The sequence below is a fragment of the Lemur catta genome, chromosome 17 (genome assembly GCF_020740605.2).
Source record: "Lemur catta isolate mLemCat1 chromosome 17, mLemCat1.pri, whole genome shotgun sequence".
Classification (NCBI taxonomy): Eukaryota; Metazoa; Chordata; class Mammalia; order Primates; family Lemuridae; genus Lemur; species Lemur catta.
In genome coordinates, this window is record NC_059144.1 from 48,621,115 (window position 1) to 48,644,236 (window position 23,122).

The 23,122-nt window shown below is 32.0% G+C and overlaps 1 protein-coding gene across 3 annotated transcripts in view; it reads right to left on the reverse strand.

Moving 5' to 3' along the window:
* SYCP2 (synaptonemal complex protein 2) overlaps nt 1–23,122 on the reverse strand; it is a 61,868-nt gene that overhangs the window by 3,761 nt on the left and 34,985 nt on the right. For all 3 annotated transcript variants that reach the window (XM_045528450.1, XM_045528448.1, XM_045528449.1), the window contains 15 exons: nt 19,249–19,376; nt 18,485–18,521; nt 14,753–14,823; nt 14,606–14,663; nt 14,118–14,173; nt 13,619–13,676; nt 12,654–12,822; nt 10,346–10,383; nt 9,721–9,891; nt 8,125–8,317; nt 6,723–6,928; nt 2,557–2,742; nt 1,453–1,543; nt 1,028–1,183; nt 337–464 (listed from right to left, as the gene is read on the reverse strand). In XM_045528450.1, the coding sequence (XP_045384406.1) occupies nt 337–464; nt 1,028–1,183; nt 1,453–1,543; nt 2,557–2,742; nt 6,723–6,928; nt 8,125–8,317; nt 9,721–9,891; nt 10,346–10,383; nt 12,654–12,822; nt 13,619–13,676; nt 14,118–14,173; nt 14,606–14,663; nt 14,753–14,823; nt 18,485–18,521; nt 19,249–19,376 (1,746 nt within the window). The remainder of the gene's footprint in view (nt 1–336; nt 465–1,027; nt 1,184–1,452; nt 1,544–2,556; nt 2,743–6,722; nt 6,929–8,124; nt 8,318–9,720; nt 9,892–10,345; nt 10,384–12,653; nt 12,823–13,618; nt 13,677–14,117; nt 14,174–14,605; nt 14,664–14,752; nt 14,824–18,484; nt 18,522–19,248; nt 19,377–23,122) is intronic.

The window sequence follows — 23,122 nt, forward strand, 5'->3', positions numbered from 1 at the left end:
ATGTCTAAAAAGGATGAGGCATGAAAAGAAAATTGTTCAGAAAATAAAAGAAAATGATAGAAAAATGGAAACATTTAATTGAAGAAAGTAAGACAAAAGAGAAAGAACTAATAGCAAAAGAAGGAATAATGGATAATGTACAGACTTTAGAAGACAAACTCAGCTCATGAGATAACACTATTGACCTAACAATAATTCCAATCTTTCACATATGAGGAAAGTTGGGTTCATGAATGGGTGTTTTATTGCCAAAGGATCAAACAATCCAATACTCTAGTAGAAACTGTGGCATATTATTATTGGGTATAAATCATAATTTAAGGAATAATAACTCACATGAATCTTCTTCCTACAGTCTGAATTGAGCTTCTCATAAATCGTCCCTACATCTGAAAATTCATTGTCCCAGTTCTCCCCATGAATAGAAAAGTCATCTGTTGATAACGGAGATATACTTTCAGATGCTAAAAAATGAAGATAATCAGCTATAGTTAAAATATGCATTATTACAAATTTAGCCTTGTCATTAGGCTGAAAACAAAAATCTATCTTATTTTCAGATTCTATGTGTAATCTAAGGATCATGAAATTAAAGGCAAACCTCATGTTGTTTTAATTTAAAAATTAAATTATTCTGTTTATAAAAAAACTTTTTGGCATATCTATTAAGGTAGAAATGACAACTTTAAACTGGAGCATTTTTGTATTTACCTGCTTTCAACTACTTCTACGTTATTAAGACAAGTATTTAGTGACACAAATAACACATCAGTAAATTCATACTCTTAGTATAACTTAAATGTGGTAATAAGTGAAAGAATGATGAGGAAGATCTATGAATATAGAAGACGCTTACTACAACATTATTCATCATCATAAAGTGAACTTTCTGATAAAGCATCATCTGTTTGGGACTTATCTGAAGTTGCCTTTACAAAGAATTTTGTTTTGTGGATAGAGTCATTCAAAATCTAAGATGCTACCTTCCAAATAATTGCCTTTTGACATAGGCTTTTGAACTACCTACTTTTGTTTATGTGATGATCTGCATCTTCAGTCTTACACATTTTTTGGGGAAGAAAGTTTACTCTCCTTTCTTCTTTCTCTTCCATTTCTACTTCATCAGAATTACTTAGATTATCTTCTATGTACCTTCGTTTGCGACTAAGATGTCGAGTGAGGCCTTAAGGACAGTTAAAGAAAATCAACAGTGCTACAATTTTTAGTAAAATACCTAATATTTTCTTGCTTTTATTTTAAAAAAGGTTTTTTCCATGGTTTGCACTACGTACTAAGGCAATTGTGCATTAAATTCTACCTAGTTTACTTTTCTTTTTGACATTAACTAAAATAATAGTATGACTTACAATACATAATTCCTTTAGATGAAATGTCACAGTAGTAGTTCAGTAACTAGTAACTTTTTTAAAAAGCAAAGCTATGGCTTCAAACCTGGTACATGAGTAGTGTTACACGGCATGTCAAACCATGTATTCCCTCTTCCTTCTCTACACGTGGATAATGGAGATGCTGAATGGCTTTCCTAAAATACATATTAGAAATCAGAAAAAAAATACTGTAAGTATTCTTGGATTCACCTTTGACCATCTTTCTCAAATCCTAAGGCTAGTAAATTTCAATTGCTATCAATTCTTTTTTTCAGACTCCAGTTTCTATCCCTTCCTTTTCATCTCTAATACTACCATATGTTATTAGTCTAGATTCCATGTTGACTTCAATATAAAAAAATGGTGAACTAATATCTCTCATATTAACCTGGGTGGAACTGTAGACCGTTCTTCTAAGTGAAGTATCACAAGAATGGAAAAACAAACACCACATGTACTCACAAGTGTGAGTTAGAACTAATCATTCAACACTTATATGCACATGTGGAAGTAACACTCATCAGAAATCAAGTGGGTGCGAGGAGAAAGGAGAGGGGATGGGGAAATTCACACCTGATGGGTACAATGCACACTACTTGGGTGATGGGCATACTTATAACTTTGACTCAAATGGTACAAAAGCAATTTATGTAACCAAATGTTTGTATACTCCTGTAATATTCTGACATAAAAATTTAAAAAAATCCTTTAGTAATAGTTTTGTTGCCTTTTTTTTTTGACTAGTGCTAAATTTCAATTCTTCCTTATTAGGATTTTAATTTCTTAAAATAGGGAGCTGCAGAAAATTAAACTCTTCTTTCAAGCTATATCTTTTACATCTAACTTCATGTTCTACAGTTTGGATACACAGGGATTTTTTTTTTTCTTAGTAACCTTTACTTAAGTTATGGTTCTCTCTTCACTTAATCTGTAGATACCCATCCATCCACTTAGGTCTAGCTCAAATCGTAGCGCACTCCAAACTGTAAAATTCCACTGTGATCTTCTATAATAAACAGGTTAAAATATATTTATTGTTGGACTGATGGACTTTTTACAGTGCCAAGAAGCTCAACGAAATTCCTATATATATTCATGAAACCAGAAAGATCAAATTATAAACCATCTTAGTTTAAAGAATATTTGAAAGTTATAGTAGCACACTTACCTCTCTTTTGCTTTGTATATGATTTTCATTGATATTTGGAGATTCAACTTCTGGAAACTGTTTTTCTGAACTATAACTGCTTACATCTGAATAGCTGTTACAATTTTGTGCTTCTTGTGTAAGTACCACAGATTTTGTATTTTTTCTATTCACAACAGTATTATTCTTAGTTGGAGTATGGCTGGGCTATGAATGAATAGGACATACAGAAACCCAAAGGAAGTTAGAAAATTATTTAAAGCCAATTTTATTAAATTTTTAAGAAAAAATTAAAATACTTAAATAGTTTTGGCTTAATGTTTCTTATTTTTTAAATTTTTAGGGAATAATTAATTCACTGCTGAAATTCAACAGTCATTCATAATTAAAAGGAAAAAAGGCCCTTTGCAAGCAGAACCTTAATATAAGGACAAGTAGCTACCAAAAACTATGGATAAAGATGCCTGCTAGTGCAGGTTCTATGTTCTAGAGGTCAAAGTCACCTTAACAAGAACAAAGAAGTTTTGAATTTTCTGTTCCAGTTATCATGAATGATAGTTAATTATGATAGAATTCAGCAAAGTTGCTGGGTGATAGTTTTCTATAAAAAATAAAAATTAAATATCTCAAAGTATAATCTTTAAAAAAGATGTTTTGTTTGTTTTTTTATATAGAGCAAACAAAAAACGAGTATGATACTGAAGAGGTAATCTAATAAGAAGCATAATTTCTTTTGTGGAGGATTTGGTACAACTTTATCGGAAATAAGGCCAAAAAGTAGAGAGAAATGTGTGGATGAGAAAGATCACTATTAATATTGAAAAATGGCAATTCCTCAGATAAACTATGCTAAAATTTATATGGATGAGTAAAGGTCCAAAGAATTTTGAAGAATGGGGGTGTGCAAAACATCCTGAAAGTATAAAACTACATTAATTGAAGCAATGTGGCATTAGCATAGAGATAAACAGTAAAATAGAATAGTGTCTAATACCCAGACCCATGTGGTCACCAAGGCTATGACTACTCATGATGTTGCACTAATTTGCTATCCATATGCAAGAAAAAAAAATAAAAGAAAAACAAAAGCCCAGAGAGACTAAAAACCTCAAAGTTAAAATCAAAACTAACATTTATACACGAAGGGAAAATATTTCTTAGAACAATTGCTTAGGGAAGGATTTCTTTAACAATCCAAAAGATTGGTAAATTTTATTATGTCGTACCTTTTGTCACATGGAAGTTTTGGAATTAACGGAATGAAAGGACAAGATACATACTAGAAAGAGAATGTATTGTACACAACCAAAGAATAACCAGAATATATTCAGAACTCATACATACTTATAAGAAAAATCAATGCTATTTAAAAATGAGAAAACAAAAAGGCAATTCACAAAATAGCCAAAAAACACATGAAAATACCCATTTGATGCAGTTAGTCAGGAAAATACAAATTTAAGATAGAACTTTACACTTAACCAGACTGGCAAAAACAAAAACGTCTGATAACACCCAGTTAGTTAAACCTGTGAAGAAATGGGCACTATCACATAGCACTGTTGAGAGTGTAAGCTGGTACAACTACTTTACAAAGCAAATTTTAAGACTTTTTTTTTATTAAGAGGGAAAAACAGTAAATGGGAAAAAAAATGTCTCATGTGAGTGGCCAGCTGATAAATATGTGATTATTAAAATTTCATCTAGCACAGACTAGCATCAAAGAAGGTGGGTGGGGATTACCTAGGTTTGGAGATTAGCAAAGTGGGATACTGAAGGCATTTAAGTATACAGGGAAACTAAAGGTGACAGAGCAATACTACGGTCATCTCCCTCAGTATCCACAGGGGTTCGGTTTGGTTCTAAGGCCCTCCCTTGAATAACAAAATCAGTAGGTGCTCAAGTCCCTGATATAAAATGACATATTTGCATATAACCTCTGCATATCCTCCTAAATTAATCATCTCTAGATTACTTATAATACCTAATACAATATAAATACTTTGCAAATAGTTGCTCTACTATATTGTTTAGGGAATAATAAGAAAAAAGTCTGTACATGTTCAATGTAGACACAGTTTTTTTTAAAAAAAATATTTTTTACCCACAATTGGTTGAATCCATGTATTCAGAACCCACCGATACAGAGGGCCAATGGTACTGACAAGGGACCAAAGGATGATAGTCTAGTGTGAAACTGGTTTTCAAATTGTGGTCTGTAGAAATTCAAGAGTCTTACAAAGGTACCGGGAGGAAAGCTAGACAGGTTAGGGTTCAGACCTCCTGTTTCTGCTTTAAACAGTGTAGTTCCACTTTTATCTGTTTGACATACATTAGTCCCCCCCGCCACTTCTGTAGTTTGACTTTCCAAGGTTTCAGTTACCTACAGTTGACCACAGCCCAAAAATACTAAATAGAAAATTCCAGAAATTAACAATTCTTAAGTTTTAAATTGTGTGCCATTCTGAGTAGTGTGATGAAATCCCTCACCATCCCACTCTGTTCAACCTGGGATGCGAATCATCCCTTTGCCCAGCATATCCACACTGTATATGTTACTTGCCTGTTCATCACTTAGTAGTCTTCTTGGTGATCAGACTGACTGTTGAGGCATCACAGTGCTTGTGTTCAAGTAGCCCTTATTTTACTAAATAATGGCCCCAAAGAGCAAGAGTAGTCATGCTGTAGTATATTGTTACAGTTGTTGTTTTATTGTTATTGTCATTAATCTCTTACTGTGCCTAATTTATAAATTAAATTTTATCACAGGTATGTATGTATAGGGAAAAGACATAGTACAGGGTGTCCCAAAAGTCTCCATAAAAAGGAAAAATGTTGTATTTTTAATGAATATTTTGTAAATAAAGGTACATTTAGCTACAATTTCCCATGTTCCCTATGTATGGAGACTTTGGGGACACCCTGGCCATATATGTTTCAGTACTATCCTTGGTTTTAGACATCCACTGGGGGTCTTGGAACATCTCCCTCAAGGATAAGGGGGGGGGGTCTACCATACAGAGTATAAATAGGAGTTCTGTGATAGGAATGATCACTTCCCAAGAGGTACTACTAAATTTGTCTACACATTAAAACTACATAACGTTTTCTAGATTTGAATAGACTGAATCCTACAACATAGGTACTTTTTTCAGATTTCACCATAATTCAAAGTCACCTTTAATAAGCCTTTAGTTGCTAAAATTGTAAGTTGACAAGGTAAATTGACAGGAAGTTGGCTGAAAACATTGTAATTGTTGTATTTGTTTTATATTTTTATAAGGAAGTTTAAAACAGGTAAATTGTCTGAGTATAAAAATTAAACATGATATTAAAAAATTCTTCATTGTTCCTCTTTTGTGTATCGAGTTGTATGTACCATTTCTTCTTAATAAAATACAGCAGGCCCCCCTGAAACCAAGATAGTACCAAACCCTATATACACTATGCATAAATTTTTTCCCTTCTTCACAATTTCATAGATAGAAGATTCATTCTTACCATAGATCTTAGCAACCTCAGCATTCCATTTTTTTTTTCTTTATTAAGTAGAGAACTTCCAGCTTTTCACTTAAAGGAAGTACTTTACACAGCTTCTCTCTGGCATATCCAAATTGCCAGCAACACTACTCTTTCACTTTGGGCCCCTTATTGAGTAAAATAAGGGTGACTTAAACACAAGCACTGTGATACCTCGATGGTTGACAACTGAGACAGCTGCTTTGTAACTAACAGGCAGGTAGTATCTATAGCATGGATACGCTGGACAAAGATGATTCATGTCCCAAGTGGAATGGGGCTGATGGCATGAGATTTCATGTCACCTTTCAACAGCACATAATCTAAAACTTATGAATTGTTTATTTTTGGAATTTTCCACTTAATATTCCCAGACTGCAGTTGACTGTGGGTAACTGAAACCTTGGAAAGTGACCACAGATAAGGGGAGGACTACTATACTCTCACGCCACATATTCTTCCTCTAGTACAGGTACACATAAGTCTGTTAGGCTCACTGAGGGTGAGATTGTATCTTACTTGTCATTAGGTCACTCCTTCCCGCAATCTCTAAACCAAACCCCAAATCTTAAGTAGACAAGCGATGTATATTTGATTAAGATCATAGGGAAACAATTTACCACCTTCAGATCTATCTGATAAAGGAAAAAATATATATACATTCTTACCAAAACAAGTGGTTGTGAAATTGGTGAGCAATGTTCACTTGCACATGTTAACTTTTCATCATTGTTTTTGGGTGACTTTATTGGACCTCCAACTCCACTGTTACTCTTTAAGGATTCAGGTGATGAAGTTTTTAGATAAGGTGATATAGATTTTGTTGTACAGTCATAATCCTGAGTAAAATCCTTTTCTGTTATTTTCTCTATACCTACATTGCCCCCCAACACACACACACACAAAAAAAAAAAAAACAAAAAAAAAAACCAAACAGATGACAGGTGTTATCACTGAAGTCTGGTTTAGAAATAGCATGATTAAATTCTAAGAATATAATAATTTATCAAATCCTCAAATCTTAGCTGTATTTGAAAAGGACAAACTTTCAATAAATTAAGAACAAATTATATTTAAAATATGGCTTTGAAAAATAATAATGGCTGAATTTAAAATGTATTTGTAGCCATAAGAACTTTCAAAACATTTCAAACAAAAATATCTACAGTATGACCTAAAATACAGTGATCAGCTTAAGTATTACCTTGACTATTTTGACATCATAGCCAATAGGGTTATATATTAAAGTCACAGAATTTTATGATTGGAAAAGGCTTGGGAAATCATCTGGTCTAAATTCTTCATTTAAAAAAGAGTAAATTCATTGCTGAAGTAAGTCTTAATATGAATACAAATGAACTCAGTTTTCAGATCAAATCAGGGCATGTACATCTGTCTTCTGAGTATGTGCTTATCTGAAGTGACAGTGGTCCTGAGCATTATGAAACTAAAAGAACAGAATAGCTATTTTAGAGAAAGTATATTAACTGATTTAAGTCTTGAATTTTAACTAAAATAATCAACATTTAGAAATGCTTTAAGATATCCTTATAAAGAACGAAAATGATATAAAAAGTGCAAACTTACTCTTGTAATTTCTATACTAGAAAGGTATACTCATGCCAGAGCTCCAAAGAATATGAATTTTTCCTTACCAATTGTTTTAAAATGAAAGCAAAATCTCAACTGTTTCAGAATCATGATATTCCTTGGACTTTGTCAATGAAGTGTAAATAGGAAAAAATAGAAATTCCCCATAATTCTGTTATTAAATATACTTTGAACTAAAACCACATATTTAAAATTAAACACTTATCTGAGCTTTTACATAATTTGTGAATACAGATTAAATATTTTCCATATTATCTGATCTGTAACGAACATGAAAAACTTCAGTATCCTAGTAACATTGTTCCCAAATTAGCAAAAACCAAGTTACTAACATTAATTGATCAGCTACCTATAATCTTAAATTCACCCCTCATGATTAGTCTTCAAATTGTATTTTCACATAGTTATAGTAGAAAATCATTGAATATTCACATAAAGGAAAAATGAAATGATACTGACATCTCATTACGTCTATAGATGATGGACTTCCAGATAGAGGAGATAAGTCAAGGTGATTATCTTGCTTGGTATCTTTTACTACAGATGAGTTTTTCCATTCTTTTGGTAGTTCTTTTTGTGTTTTAGCCGGGAAGACTTTCTGTTTTTTCTTTGGAAGTTTTATGGTTTTAGTTCTGGAATGGATATTCTCCTCCTAAATGTATTAACAACTTTCAAATTATACTCAAATACAAGCATTTACACTTGGACACATACAACAATCAAATTATATTCAAATATTTATTAAATATATTATTACATACAGGCATAACAAGGACTAGACATGAGCAGTGAAAGACTTTCTAATATACTAGAAGGCATAAGACAAATTCATATGAAAATATAAAAGAGATACAAATAAAATGATATAAGGGTTTAAAGAAGAAGATTATAGCCAGTTTAGGGAAACTAGGAAGAATTCCTAGATTTCATGACACTCAAGATACTGAGAGTCTGTGAAAGAAGGTAGTGAGGGGAAGACATATTGGGAATAAGGAAGACTGTTGACAAGAACAAAGGCAGTTGAGAAACACAAGTTCTATTTGGGAGTCACAAGTTATACTATTTGACTATCACAATTCTCAGTACACCGGGGAAGAGTGGAAATAAAAATGGAAAATATTTTGATACTTTTAATGTCTGACAACGGGGATATTTTCAGGGTTGTTATTTTGAAGAGGGATGGGATGAGAGGTGGTTTGGGAAGACTTATCTGACTGTATGTACGGTAAATCCAAGAAAGAAGTGCTAGAAAATGTGGAGATAACTTATCAAGTCCTTAAAGTCTTCTAGGTAAGAGATAACAACAGGGTTATAAACAAAGGGAGATGAAGGTTTAGTGAACTAAAATCAGCATACTGTAGTGATCAGAAACCTACCTTCAGGGCAAGACTCTCTAGGTTCAAATCCTAGTTCCACCGCTTCCTAGCTGTGTGAACCTGGACAAATTCTTTTTCTCTGAGCCTCAATTTTCTCATTTGTAAAACAGGCTGACAGTAATAGCCTATAGTAATTACCTATAGTACTTATGAGATTTTGCAAAGTTAAATATATAAAGTGCTTAAAATATAACAGCTGGTACATTAGCACACTGTAAGCACTATTTTCTTGTGTGTTTGTTAAAAAAGCTTAACAAGCAGTTAAGGCTACAACACAGGTGGCTGGCAATGTGTCTGAACATTATGCGACACAAGTTAGGGATAGGCACAAGTGAGGCAGGGTATGGGAAGAACCTCAGACACCAAAATTTTTGTTTTCATTCAAGAGAAAATCACAGCATCTCAACAGGGTACTGAAGCATAATTTTGGAAAGATCAAGTACTTCTCTATTTCAAAGATACTATCTTAAAGTTATAATTTTACTGGAGTCAGACATCTGTTTTGTAACAAACACTAAAGCCAACTTATTACAAAATGTAGTATTATAATTCTTAAGGATCAATTTTTAGAATAAGTTTTCACATCTTAACAAGAAGTGACAAATATGACATTTTTACAAAAACATTTAGTATTTTAAGATGCTTTTAGAAAACATTAATCTGAATTTTATCTATTTACCTTTACTAGCAATTTATCTTTAAATGAATGTGAAAATTCTTGTTCAGTCTCCGATTCTGAATTTGAGAGATCTTTATAATTTTTTTTGGTTTTTGTTGCTCTTCGTGGAAGTCTAGTTCTCGCATCTGGAACTGTCTTGTCGACCTTTTTGGCGATGTTTTTATTGGCTGTCTTTGAGAGAAAAATGCCTGAATATTGTTAGATCAGTATTTGAGATACAAGAAATAAAAGCTGTTTGCTATAAGATTGGCTCTGTGACAAGACATACATAAAATATTTGTTGGATAAAATAATTCCTGATTAATATGTTTTAAATGGACTGGATTTTATCTTCTCATTACAACTATCTTCTTTACCACCTTTTTTATCCCTACCATTAAATCCCTGAGAGGCCTGACATATATTATTTAGCTAAAGTAAAAGATCAAAAATACTTAAAAACCACAGAATAGACTTAAAACATGACAAACATGATTAAAAAAACAGAAGACAGGAGAAGTGTGTGCAAAGGCAGGAACAATTATGGAAAACTGATAAGAATAAAATTATGAAATGATGAATTATTTTTATATGACAAGAAAAAATAATTTTACAGGCATGTTTGAACACAAACTTCTTGGTTTACCATTTTAGATCTTGGCTGTCTGTTTTCCAAAGATGGTGCTGCAATTCAGAAAAATAAGGTTATACTCTCAAATAGATAAGAATTGGTATTAAATTTATTAGAACATTTCTGCATATATAAATTAAAAATAATAAAAACAAGAGTACATCTTTTTTTAAAAAAAATAAAAGTACTTTGTTAGCATTAAATGAATCTTCTTCCATGTGGCTTAAAGCCCCTCCCACAACCTAATCTCAGCTCTTCTGCTGAAGAATCTGGCCTCACAAAAAGCTGCTTTGGAAGCTTTCCCTCCCCCAGAATTTTGTAGTAGTCTGACTGCACCACACCATTGATTAAAAAAAAAAAAAAAAAAAAAAGACATCTTTAAATTCATTCAAAAATTTCAATTTCAATAATTGGTTACTTTTACTTTTTGGTATGATATGAATTGCCAATTTCCCTTCCCCTCCTTTATTTTATATTATAAAACTTTTTAAACGTATATAAGAACATGTAACGTAAGTTATAAACACCCATGAATTGACTACTCAATGTAAGAAGTAGATTATGAATAATGCTGAATCTACTTATGTATGTTCTCTTATACCATCCTCCCTATATCCTCTGCTAAAAGGTAATCACTATCCTGGTCTGCATTTCTCATTCACTTGCTTTAAAAAAAATGTATTACAGATATTAATATGTACCTCTAAACAATTAGCTTTATAGATATCACATCCTATGTAATATTCTATTATTTTCTATACATCGTTATGTATCTAAGATTTATCCATATTACTGATAGTAGCTTTAGTCTCACTTCTCTTTTTTGCCTTCCAAGTACAATGTCATCTTTCTAAATAGTCTTTGAAGCTCAGGAAATAAGATTATCCAAGCCAAGGAAGCAAAACTTTTTTAGAAGAAAGGTACTCTAATCCTGACAATAAGTCAGCTCATATATATTAACTTGTAGTCATTCAGCCATTCAAACAAAATAATTCACACAGAAATTTAATTTGTAAGTATTTATTAATTACAGTATTCTAACCTCTAATGGCTCCCTAAGATCTCTAGTCTTCTACTTTATGCTATTATACAAATGTCTTTATTTGCACATCTTACCATTGGACTGTAAGCTACCTGAGGGCATGTGAATCTTATTGAGTTTCCCCTTGGATTGTAATAAACTGCTTCCAGGTCCAGATTCTATGACCAGATCCAACCTCACTTTTCACTACTTTCCCACAAACATGATCTATGTTCCCTTCCTGCTACTCCAATATGGCATTCCCTGAATATATGATGCTATTTCATATTTCTATCCCTTTTATATATGAAAATCCTGCTTTTTTTCATCATGTATCTGGTTGACCTCTCACCTATTTTAACAATTCAGCCTCATTTCTAAACACATTGAAAAATTCACTTCCATCTCTCTATTTTTACTTCTTTTTAAACCATTACTACTACTACCCACCCACCAACACACACACAGGTCACTACTGTTATTTTTATCCTGAAATAAAAAAAGCTGATTCCCTTGAAATAAATATAAATTTAATTGAAAAGCATAGAATTTATCTTAAATCCTCTTTTGAAAACAGAATATATTAAAATCTTTGTGTTTTATCAAACATTGAAATTGATGTTCAGCTATGAAAATGATTATCTTTAGACAAAATTTATACCTCAAACTCTTATCCAACTACTTCAAGAGATTCACTATCACAAAGAGAAAGGAGGACCACAAACTGGGAAAATAACTGTGTGGAAGACTTAGGCAAAAAAAAAATTCTGCAAGAAAATTGTTTTTCTTTTGATATATTACATCTATATAAATTCCTAAAAAGTATGTGTATTGGGTGCAGCAGGGAGATAGGATGTTAAGAAATGAAAACATATATATTAATAAATGTAAATAAATGTAAATTGATATAGGTTAGAGTTAAGGTCCAAGCTTTGGTTTTTGTTTAAGGGTATGGGGTTCGTAAGTATTTAGTACATTATTCACAATAACTAATTAGCTAAATAACTAAATAGTGGGCTGTAAGTAGACATATGGTGAGATTATGTCATGAGCCAAGGATTATGATAAATCATATTTTGTGTCCCTAAGGACCTATTAAAAAGAAAAGTAATTTAAATGTAACCATATTACCCAAATAATAAAACAAAAATAATAACCACTGTAATGTTTTGTCCTATCCTATAAGGGTATATAGTTAAAAAGAGTCTACAAACAAAAATACACTTACCAACCAATAAAGCATTTTATATAACTGAAATGGTAAAATCATTTGCAACATTTCTCTTAAAAGTAATTTCTTACTTGATTTCCCACTTTTATGTTTCTTCACATTTTTATTTCTGCTATAGTCTATTAGCTGTGGTTTTGATTTTGGTTCTCTTAGCCAGCTAATATCAGTCTTGCTGTCATCACATCTGCATTCTGTTTCAGTATCACTAAAGAGATTTTTCTTTTCATGATTTGTTATAATCTGGAAAAAAAAAGATCTTTGAAATAGATGAAGAAATACATCTCATTCAATGTCATGCAAGTTAAGCCCAAAAAACCAGGAAAACAAACTTCTCATTTTCTAATATACTAATCTAATGATATTAAGGATCTATCCAAGAAAGTCACTCAGCAATCCAGATCAGATAATGAGATACGTATTTTGGTGTTGGCGTTGGTGTTCTTAATTAAAATTTAAATCAAAACAGCTTACTTCCATAGAGATATAACCTAATACTATCAAAGAAAATAACTAAAGTTGTCACAGCTTCTATTTTTAGATGGTTACAAATAGCTCAAAGATCATAAAAAAATTCATAATGGGAACATGGATAATCTCAGAGGAATAAAAAAATCAAAATGTTATTCTTTTCCAGTTCTTTGATAATATTTGACATTAAAAACTTCTACTAAGTGAAATATCACAAGAACAGAAAAACAAGCACCACATGTACTCACCATTGAATTGGTATTAACTGATCAACACTTATGTGCACATACAGTAGTAACATTCATCGGGTCTCGGGCAGGTGGGAGGGAGGAGGAGGGGATGGGTATATTCACACCTAATGGGTGCAGTGCACACCATCTGGGGGATGGACACACTTGAAGCTCTGACTCAGGTGGGGCAAAGGCAATATATGTCACCTAAACATTTGCACCCCCGTAATATGCTGAAATTAAAAAAGAATTAAAAAAAATAAAGAACAGCTACCTATCCTAAAAATACTTATTAAAATAAATACTGTTTTTAATAGACATAAGATATTATCACTTACTCTTTTATCTTTTGTTTTGGGAGAAGGTTCAAGTTCATCATGATTCCTTAAACTCACCCTTAAACAAAAATATGTATTAATTTTAAAATACCCGTAATATTTGTTTTAAGCTAGCATGCACTGGACAATGAGACCTAAGTTTTCAACCTTAACTCTTTCACTAATTAGCTATATTAGTGAAACATTAGCCAAGCCACTTACTCTCTCTGACCTTAGTTATAAAATAGTGAGGTTGGATTAAAGAACTTTTAAGTCTTTTAAGCTTTATGATCTAAGATACACAACTAATATTAGAAGTGTGGATAACCTGCATATCAATTTTGAAAGTAAATTCTGAAGTAACAATCAGAATGGGAGTAATCATGACAGTAGCATTTTTATTCACTCTTCTCATACGTTAAAAACTCTCAGACTGGGAAGAGATATTTAACAGAAAAACAAAGATGGAGATAAGTATATTTTAATCTGACCTATCTATAATTATAATAAAAACACCTACAATTTTGTTGAATTATCGACGCAGGCTTCTCTAGTTGTGGTTTGAAATTCTTGGATCTATATTGTGAATAAACATTTAAAAAGAATTCTTAGTGTCAAAATAAACAAAAAAAGAAAACAAAATCTAGTTTCTGTCACTTCACAGAATAATAAGATTTGACAATAACATTAAGTTTCCTATAATATTTTTATTTAGGAACAAAGCTAATAAAAATTATACTTAAAAAGAGCATTTGTTTTAAGTTTGTTGCATAACTAAGAAAAGTGATTTTCTTGATAGAGCAGTTAAGTCCTTCTACCCCCTCCTAAATTATTTGTTTCTATCTCCATTATTTCTAAAGATTGGAAAAAGTTTAAATACCCAATTATTACATATTTTAAAAATTTTAAAGTATATAAGAGGATGCACATCAAAAAACATACCCTAGTAACTGCATAGTAAATATAACTAGTAACTAAATATAAAATAACCAATGATTTCTAGCTTACTCCAAGTTTTATAATAGGTTCATCAGCTCCATTCAGACTAAAATTGTAAACATCATTCCTGTGAAAATGAAGAGAAATATTAACTCCATTGTATAATAAATGCATTTAGTCTATTTGAATATGAAGAAAAGATGAAAAATTACTTACAATGCGCATTCAGAAGTAACATTAACAAAAGTAGTCTTCAGTTTTCTGTAACTTTTTTTCTGAACCTTTTCCTAAATACAAAGGAGGTTTACATAAAGCCATTAAAACTTGCATATTACTGTATGTGGCAAACAAGTAACATGTAAATTACATTTTCACATATTTTCCAGTTGTGCTTCCACTAATATAAATCTATCATTTGTAATATTTTCTTTAATGTAAACTGAATAAAAATATATCCTAAAGAAAAGAAATCGCCACCTCCTAAAGATATCTGCACTCCTATATTCATTGCAGCATTATTCACAATAGCCAAGACATGGAAACAACCTAAGCATTCGTCAACAGATGAATGGATAAGGAAATTGTGGTATATACATATATACAATGGAGTATTATTCAGGCTTAAAAATAGGAGATCCTGCCATTTCCACAACATGGATGAACCTAGAGAACATTATGCTAAGTGAAATAGCCAGACACAGAAAGAAAAATACCACATGATCTCACATGTGGAAGTAAAAAAAAAAAAAGAGCCCAATCTATAGAGATAGAGAATAAAACTGGTTATCAGAGCAAGGAAGCAAGAAGGAAATGGGGAGATGCAGGTCAAAAGACACAAAGTTGCAGGATGTAAGATGTGTAAGTCTAGAGATCTAATGTAGAACATGAGGTCTACAATTAATATTATACTTTGGGATATTTGCTAACAGATTTTAGGTGCTCTTGCCACAAACACACACAAAAAGGTTCACTATGTGAGATGATGGATATATGAATTTGCTTGACTATAGTAATCATTTCACCAGATCATGTTATATACTTTATATACAATATTAGACATCTGTACTTTTAAAAATATTGAAGACAAATACTAAAAACAAAGTATTATAAATCTAATATAAAATATGAAATCCTTATAACCTTTTTACTGACATTGTTGTATATAAATAATGACCTTACTAATTCCATAAGATAAATGTTAGTGATGCAGAATCACAAAATAAGCATACTTCTACTTTGTTTCAGACTCTCATTTCCCTTAAACTCTTATACAGAAAAATTTGGGAGAGGCTAAGCTTTATTTAAAATCTCATGTGAAAGGGTCAAAAGGTATCAGTTAACTAGTATTGTTAGGAAAAAATATGTGTAAGATTATTAATATTACCTATAGCTCAAAATATATTCAAACAGATCACAAAGAAGTTAAACAGAATTTTATAATTGTAATGTTTTATTAAAGAAATTTATTAAATGCACAAATAACATCACTAAATAATTGGTTACTGATCAGAAATAATTAGAATACTAACTTAATATTAAAGTTAGAAATATTAAAACCTAAAATATTCATTTTAATTTTTATTTCAGCATATTATGAGGGTACAAAAGTTTAGGTTACATATATTGCCCTTGCCCCCGCCCCCGAGTCAGAGCTTCAAGCGTGTCCATTCCCTAGACGGTGCGCATCGCACTCATTATGTATGTATACATCCATTCCCCACCCCACATCTGCCCGACACACAATTAATGTTATTCCTAAATGTGCTCTTAGGTGATGATCAGTGAAACCAATTTGATGGTGAGTACATGTGGTGCTTATTTTTCCATTCTTGGGATACTTCACTTAGTAGAATGGGTTCCAGCTCTATCCAGGAAAATATAAGAGGTGCTATATTATCCCCATTATTTCTTACAGCTGAGTGGTACTCCATGGTATACATATACCACATTTTATTAATCCACTCATGTATTGATGGGCACTTGGGTTGTTTCCACATCTTTCCAATTGTGAATTGTGTTGCTATAAACATTCGGGTGCAGATGTCTTTGTTATAGAATGTTTTTTGTTCTTTTGGGTAGATGCCCAATAATGGGATTGCTGGATCAAATGGTAGGTCTACTTGTATCTGTTTTAAGGTATCTCCATATTGCTTTCCACAGAGGTTGTGCTAGTTTGCAGTCCCACCAGCAGTGTATGACTGTTTCTGTCTCTCCACATTCCACGCCAACATTTATTGTTGGGACCTGATTAAATTAAAAAGCGTCTGCACAGCCAAAGAAACTGTCACGAGAGCAAACAACCTACAGAAAGGGAAAAAATTTCCGCATGCTACACATCCGATAAAGGACTGATAACTAGAATCTACTTAGAACTCAGGAGAATCAGCAAGAAAAAAATCAAACAGCCCTATCAAAAAGTGGGCAAAGGACATGAACAGAAATTTTTCAAAAGACAGAAGAATGGCTAACAAACATATGAAAAAATGCTCAACATCTCTAATCATCAGGGAAATGCAAATCAAAACCACAATGAGATATCACTTAACTCCAGTAAGAATGGCCTTTATCAAAAAGTTTCATTTTAATTTTTGGTTCATCTTCCATTTGATTATTTCTTTTGACTATTTTATAGAGAATTGTCTGCATTACTCCAAAAAGTTTATCTCTCATCTTATCCCTCTGATTACTTATCTGACTTACCCCTTCCAATACAATTTTTACCAGTGTTTAGATATGTTCACCATATTCTGTGTGTCAGTGGGTGTTAAGTGTTACAAAATATATAAAAATGAGCAAAATGTTAAAGAGGATATGCAAAAGTAAGCAAAGGTGTTACAGAACATGCAAAGATGATTCAAAATAGTTACACTCTAATTGTGTTGGGGGGAACCCCAGCAAAAGTTACAAAAAAAACCAAAAAACAAAAACTACTGTGCATATTTGGAATTCTTGCCAATTGAGTTTTTTGAGGTAGGCACCTTGGAAACAAGGTAGACTCCAAAGCAAGATTTGCAAGGAGGAATATTTTGAAGAATCAGAAAAGTTGGGAGAGCCTGCTGAATCAGTTTGAAGTTCTTTCCAAAGCAGAAAGAAAAAGAAAATAAATGAATACTTAGAAAAGACAGTTCAAAGAACCTCAAGTCATGTTTCAGTTAAACAAGACATGTCTGGAAAACTAATACTGTGAAATGACAATCTTTTAAAGGGCCTGAGCCCGTGAGTCAATGTCTCTCCACTTAATTCAATAGAAGGGACCAAAGAAGGTTTCTCAACAAATTAATGACATGATTGAAGCTGTGTGCTTTAAAAAGAAAACAAAAACAAAAGAAAACAAAAGCTGGTATTGAATGCAATGAATGGATTAGCACAGAGAAATACTAGAGGCAAAGAGAATTACATAAAGGCAACTGTTATTAATACAATCCAGAGATCAGAAATTAGAATTGAAACTAGGCTAAGAGGAGTTGGCATAGACAGGAGAGAGAAGGTTCAGGAGGAACTTATGGAGGGTGAACCTCAAAACTTGGAATATTAAGTGGACACAGAAAGTAACTGTGAAGAAAAAAATCAAAAATAATTGATATGTATTTTAAGCCTGGATGAATAGTAAATGTTTCTAACAAAATTGGGACTTCAGAAGGATCTAATTGTCAGGAGAGGTGAGATCAGCTAGAACAAAAGCATGGTAATAAGGTTATACTGAACCAAAATGTAAAACTTCACCAAAATGTAAAATTATTGGGCTCATATGTGTAAAAGAAGGATTTTTTGCTGACAAACAAGGTTAGAGGGCTATTTTGAATTCTTGCCACTAGCAATGATAATCCATTTAGCAATATTCTGAAAATATTAAATCTAATTCCACCTTACTACTATGCTATTTTTGTGTTTATAGTCAAATATCAAGTTTGACTATAGGTTTAGTGAAGTTAAATAAATAATACCTACCTTACTGAGTTGAACATCAGATTTGTTTGAAAAACTACTGTAAAAAAACAATTAAGTATCAGAATATTTTTCATAAAAGCCATTTTATATAAGGTAAAACTTACGTAAGATTTAGGTCACTAAATCTACATTTAATATGCTATAAATAACTAAAATGTGACAGCCCTAGTCAGCAGTCCAATATTTTTGCAACTTCGTAGTAAATAGTGCCTAGAAACATTAATGCAGCAGAAAGTACCAATTTAAAATGAATAGTTCTTCCATTAAAGTCATTTTTTTCATGGCATATAATAAGGCCAGAATTAAACTTGAATTAACAACCTGACAGACTATAAATGGACATTTTATAATGAGAACCTTCAGAAAGACTGTGAAGAACATGTTTACTATAAAAATAACTAATTTCAGCTTATTTAAATTTCATATTTCATTAAGCAATGTATTTAAATATATTTAGTTTCACTCATTACTAGATTTAATAAATACTATTCTAAAATGTCTATATCCTAAAGATTTATTTCTGAAATGGTATATGTTGTGTTGATATATTTTGATACTTTATAAAATGTAACTACACACTAGGATGAAAATTTCCAATTTAGTTTCTTTCTTGTATAAACAGCTATTTATAAAATAAATATGTGTGTTCTACTGAAAATTACATTATTTGAACCTATGTTTAAAACTAACCTTTTTTAAGCTGTGTAAAATAATTTAGTTGTATCTGTCAGAAAAATATACATGTATAAAATTTAAAAACATACCTGTCAATCAAAGACTCCTTTAATTTTCTTGTAGACTTTATGTCATCTTTTGGTTTGTATCTCTTATTAATTTGGCTTATCAAGGATTCTGCTGCATCAGTAAATCCTTTCCCTTTTGACTTTTCTCTCTGAAACAATTTATCAGTTACTTTAAAACTCTGCCAGTTAACCTTCAAAGGAAAATAAAGGCTGAAAAAATAATTTAAGAAAAATCTGGTTCTATTTATACCTGCAAAGAAAAATAAAAGGGTCAGAAATTATTAGGTTAGTGCAAAAGTGTGGTTTTAGCATTGTTGAAATTTGCTGTTTGATATTGGAATACATTCTTAAATAAATGTGGTTATGTTACACATCATTTTAATGCACAATTTCTCGCTTTATTTTTTTGCCAAATGACTTATTACTTGCTGTTTATTTTATGTTTATTTTAGACTATGGAAATGATGTTAGACAAAAAGCAAATTCGAGTTATTTTCTTATTTGAGTTCAAAATGAGTTCGTAAAGCAGAGGAGATAACTTGTAACATCAACAATGCATTTGGCCCAGGAACTGCAAACGAACATACAGTGCAGTAGTGGTTCAAGAAGTTTTGCAAAGGAGACTGAAGTTGAGGAGCGCAGTGGCTGGCCATTGGAAGTCGACAACAACCAATTAAGAGCAATCATCGAAGCTGATCCTCTCACTAACTACACGAGAAGTTGCCAAAGAATTCAAGGTTGACCATTCTATAGTCATTTGGCATTTGAACCAAATTGGAAAGGTAAGCTTGATAAGTCGGTGCCTCATGAACTGACCGAAAATCAAAAAAATCATTGTTTTGAAGTGTCATCTTTTCTTATTGTACGCAACTACAACAAACCATTTCTTGATTGGATTGTGATGTGTGAGGAAAATGGATTTTATATGACAACCGGCAATGACCAGCTCAGTCGCTGGACCGAGAAGCTGCTCCAAAGCACTTCCCAAAGGCAAACTTGCACCAAAAAAATGTCATGGTCACTGTTTGCTGGTCTGCTGCCAGTGTGATCCACTACAGCTTTCTGAATCCTGGCAAAACCATTACATCTGAGAAGTATGCTCAGCAAATCAACGAGATGCACTGAAAACTGCAACACCTGCAGCCAGCATTGGTCAATAGAAAGGGCCCAATTCTTCTCCAAGACAACACCTTACCGCACAACCAATGCTTCAAAAGTTGAACGAATTGGACTACGGAGTTTTGCCTCATCCGCCATGTTCACCTAACCTCTCACCAACCGACTACCACTTCCTTCAAGCATTTCAACAACTTTTCGCAGGGAAAACAAACACTTCCACAACCAGTAGGATGCAGAAAATGCAAGTCCTGAAGCATGGATTTTTACGCTACAGGAATAAACAAACAGTTCTCATTGGCAAAAATGTGTTGATTGTAATGGTTCCTATTTTGATTAATAAAAATCTGTTCGAGCCTAGTTATAATGATTTAAAATTCATGCCAGAAACCACAATTACTTTTGCACCAGCCTATATTTAATAAGTTTGGGTTTTGTTAGGGATTAAAACTACTCAGGATAATTCTTTTAACTTATAGAACTGTGCAGAATGGTCTGTAGAAATTTTTTAAAGTTTCTTCCCATAAGAATAAAAAACTGAATAAAAAATAAGCCAGCTGTTTGAAAAGACTGATAAATTTTTAGCCAGGTTAACTAAGGAGAGAGAGAAAAGAGAAATTTAAAATTTCTGAGAAAGATAAAGAAAAGAGGAAGAAATTACTGAGAACGGAAATGAAAGAATGATCACTACAGATCACATGGACATTAAAATGACAATAAGGAAATATTATCAACCCCATGTCTATAAATTTGATAACCAAGATGAAATGGACCAATTCCGTGAAAGATACAATCTACCAAAACTCTTGCAAAGAGAAATAGATCATCTGAATAGGCCTATATCTCTTAAAAATTGAATCAGTATTTAACACCCTTCCAAAACAAAACACCAGGCTTAGATGGGTTCACTGGTGAATTCTATCAAACATTTGAGGAAGAAATTATACCAATTCTCCTCAATCATCTAGAAAATGGAAGTGGAGGAAATGCTTCTTAACTCATTCTATGAGGCCAGAATCACCTTAATACCCAAACCAAAGACATTACAAAAAAGAAAATTTACAGATCAATATCTTTCATAAACACAGACGTAAAAATCCTCAGCAATATATTATCAAATTGAACCCAATGATGTATAAAATGAATTATGCACTATGACCAAGTGGAATGTATTCCAGGTATGCAAGGCTGATTCAATATCTGAAAATCAATTAATGTAATCCATCACATCAATAAGCTAAAGAAGAAAAATCACATCAATAGATGCACAAAAAACAGGACAAAATCCAACATTCATCCATGACAAATACTCTAAGGGACATTTCCTCAACTTGATAAAGAACATCTACAAAACCAATTACAGCTAACACCACATTTAATAATGAAAAACTAGATCTTTTCCTGCTAAAATCAGAAACAAAGCAAGGATAGCCCCTCTTACCATTCCTTTTCAACATTGTACTGGAAGTCCTAGCTAATGAAACAAGACAAGAAAAGGAAATAATAGGTATACATATTGGGAAGGAAGAAATAAAACTGTCTTTGTTTACAGATAACCTCACTGTCCATGTAGAAAATCCCAAAAACAACAAAAATAAATATGGCTGCAACTAGTAAGCAATTATACCAAAGTTGCAATATACATTAATATAGAAAATTCAATCACTTTCTTATAAACCAGAAATGAGCAAGTAGAATTTGAAATTAAAGACACAATATAATTTTTACTAGCACTCCCCAAAGTGAAATACGTAGCTATTGTATACATCGAATGAAACATATGCATGAGGAAAACTACATAACTCTGATGAAAGAAATCAAAGATCTAAATAAATGGAGAAACATTCCACATATATGGATAGAAAGCTCAATATTGTCAAGATATCAGTTCTTTCCAACTTAATCTCTAGATGTAATGCATTCCTAATCAAAAGAATAAATAGGTGGACCACAGGGACATTTTAGGGCAGTGAAATTATTCTGTATAATGCTGTAATAGATATGTCACTTCACATATTTGTCAAAACACACAGAATGTACAAAGAGTGAGCCCTAATGTAAACTGTGGACTTTTTAAAGTCATATCAGTAACAGCTCATCAGTTCTAACAATTGTACCACACAATGCAAGTTGTTAATAGGATAATGCGGCATATGAGAAGTCTCTGTACTTTCCACTCATTTTTTGTAAACCTGAAACTTCTCTAAAAAAAAAAAAAATACAGTCTGTTAATTTTTTAAAAATAAGATGATAAAGAATTATTCTCAGCATAATTTTAGATAATTTAGTTTTAAAAACTCCAACAATACTCTTAAAGATATGAGGCCTCCTGATTTCATATTTACTTTTTTTCTGGTATCAGACATATAGGTTTTTAAATTGTAGTAAAATATGCACAGCATAAAATTTGCTATTTTAACTATTTTTAAGTCCATTTGTTTTTATATATAATAGGTAGTATTACTTACTGTCCTTTCTTGAGATTATCAAAGTAAAGACAGGTTTTACTTGGCTCAATAAAAATGTAGCAAAAATGAACCTCCTCTAAAATAGTGTATGACTTCAGGACTTCCAGTATAATTGGAACCAGCTTGGAAAATCTGTACCATTGAACTACATAGGCTCTATTTCTCTGGGCTGATCCAATAAATAGAAAACCAGTACCAGACAGATGGCTACTTTAGAGAAGAGTGATGTATGCAATTGTTAGGAAACATAAGGATACACAGAGTGACCCTATGAACAACTGAAGAGAACTTCTAAAAACAAGAAGTTGATT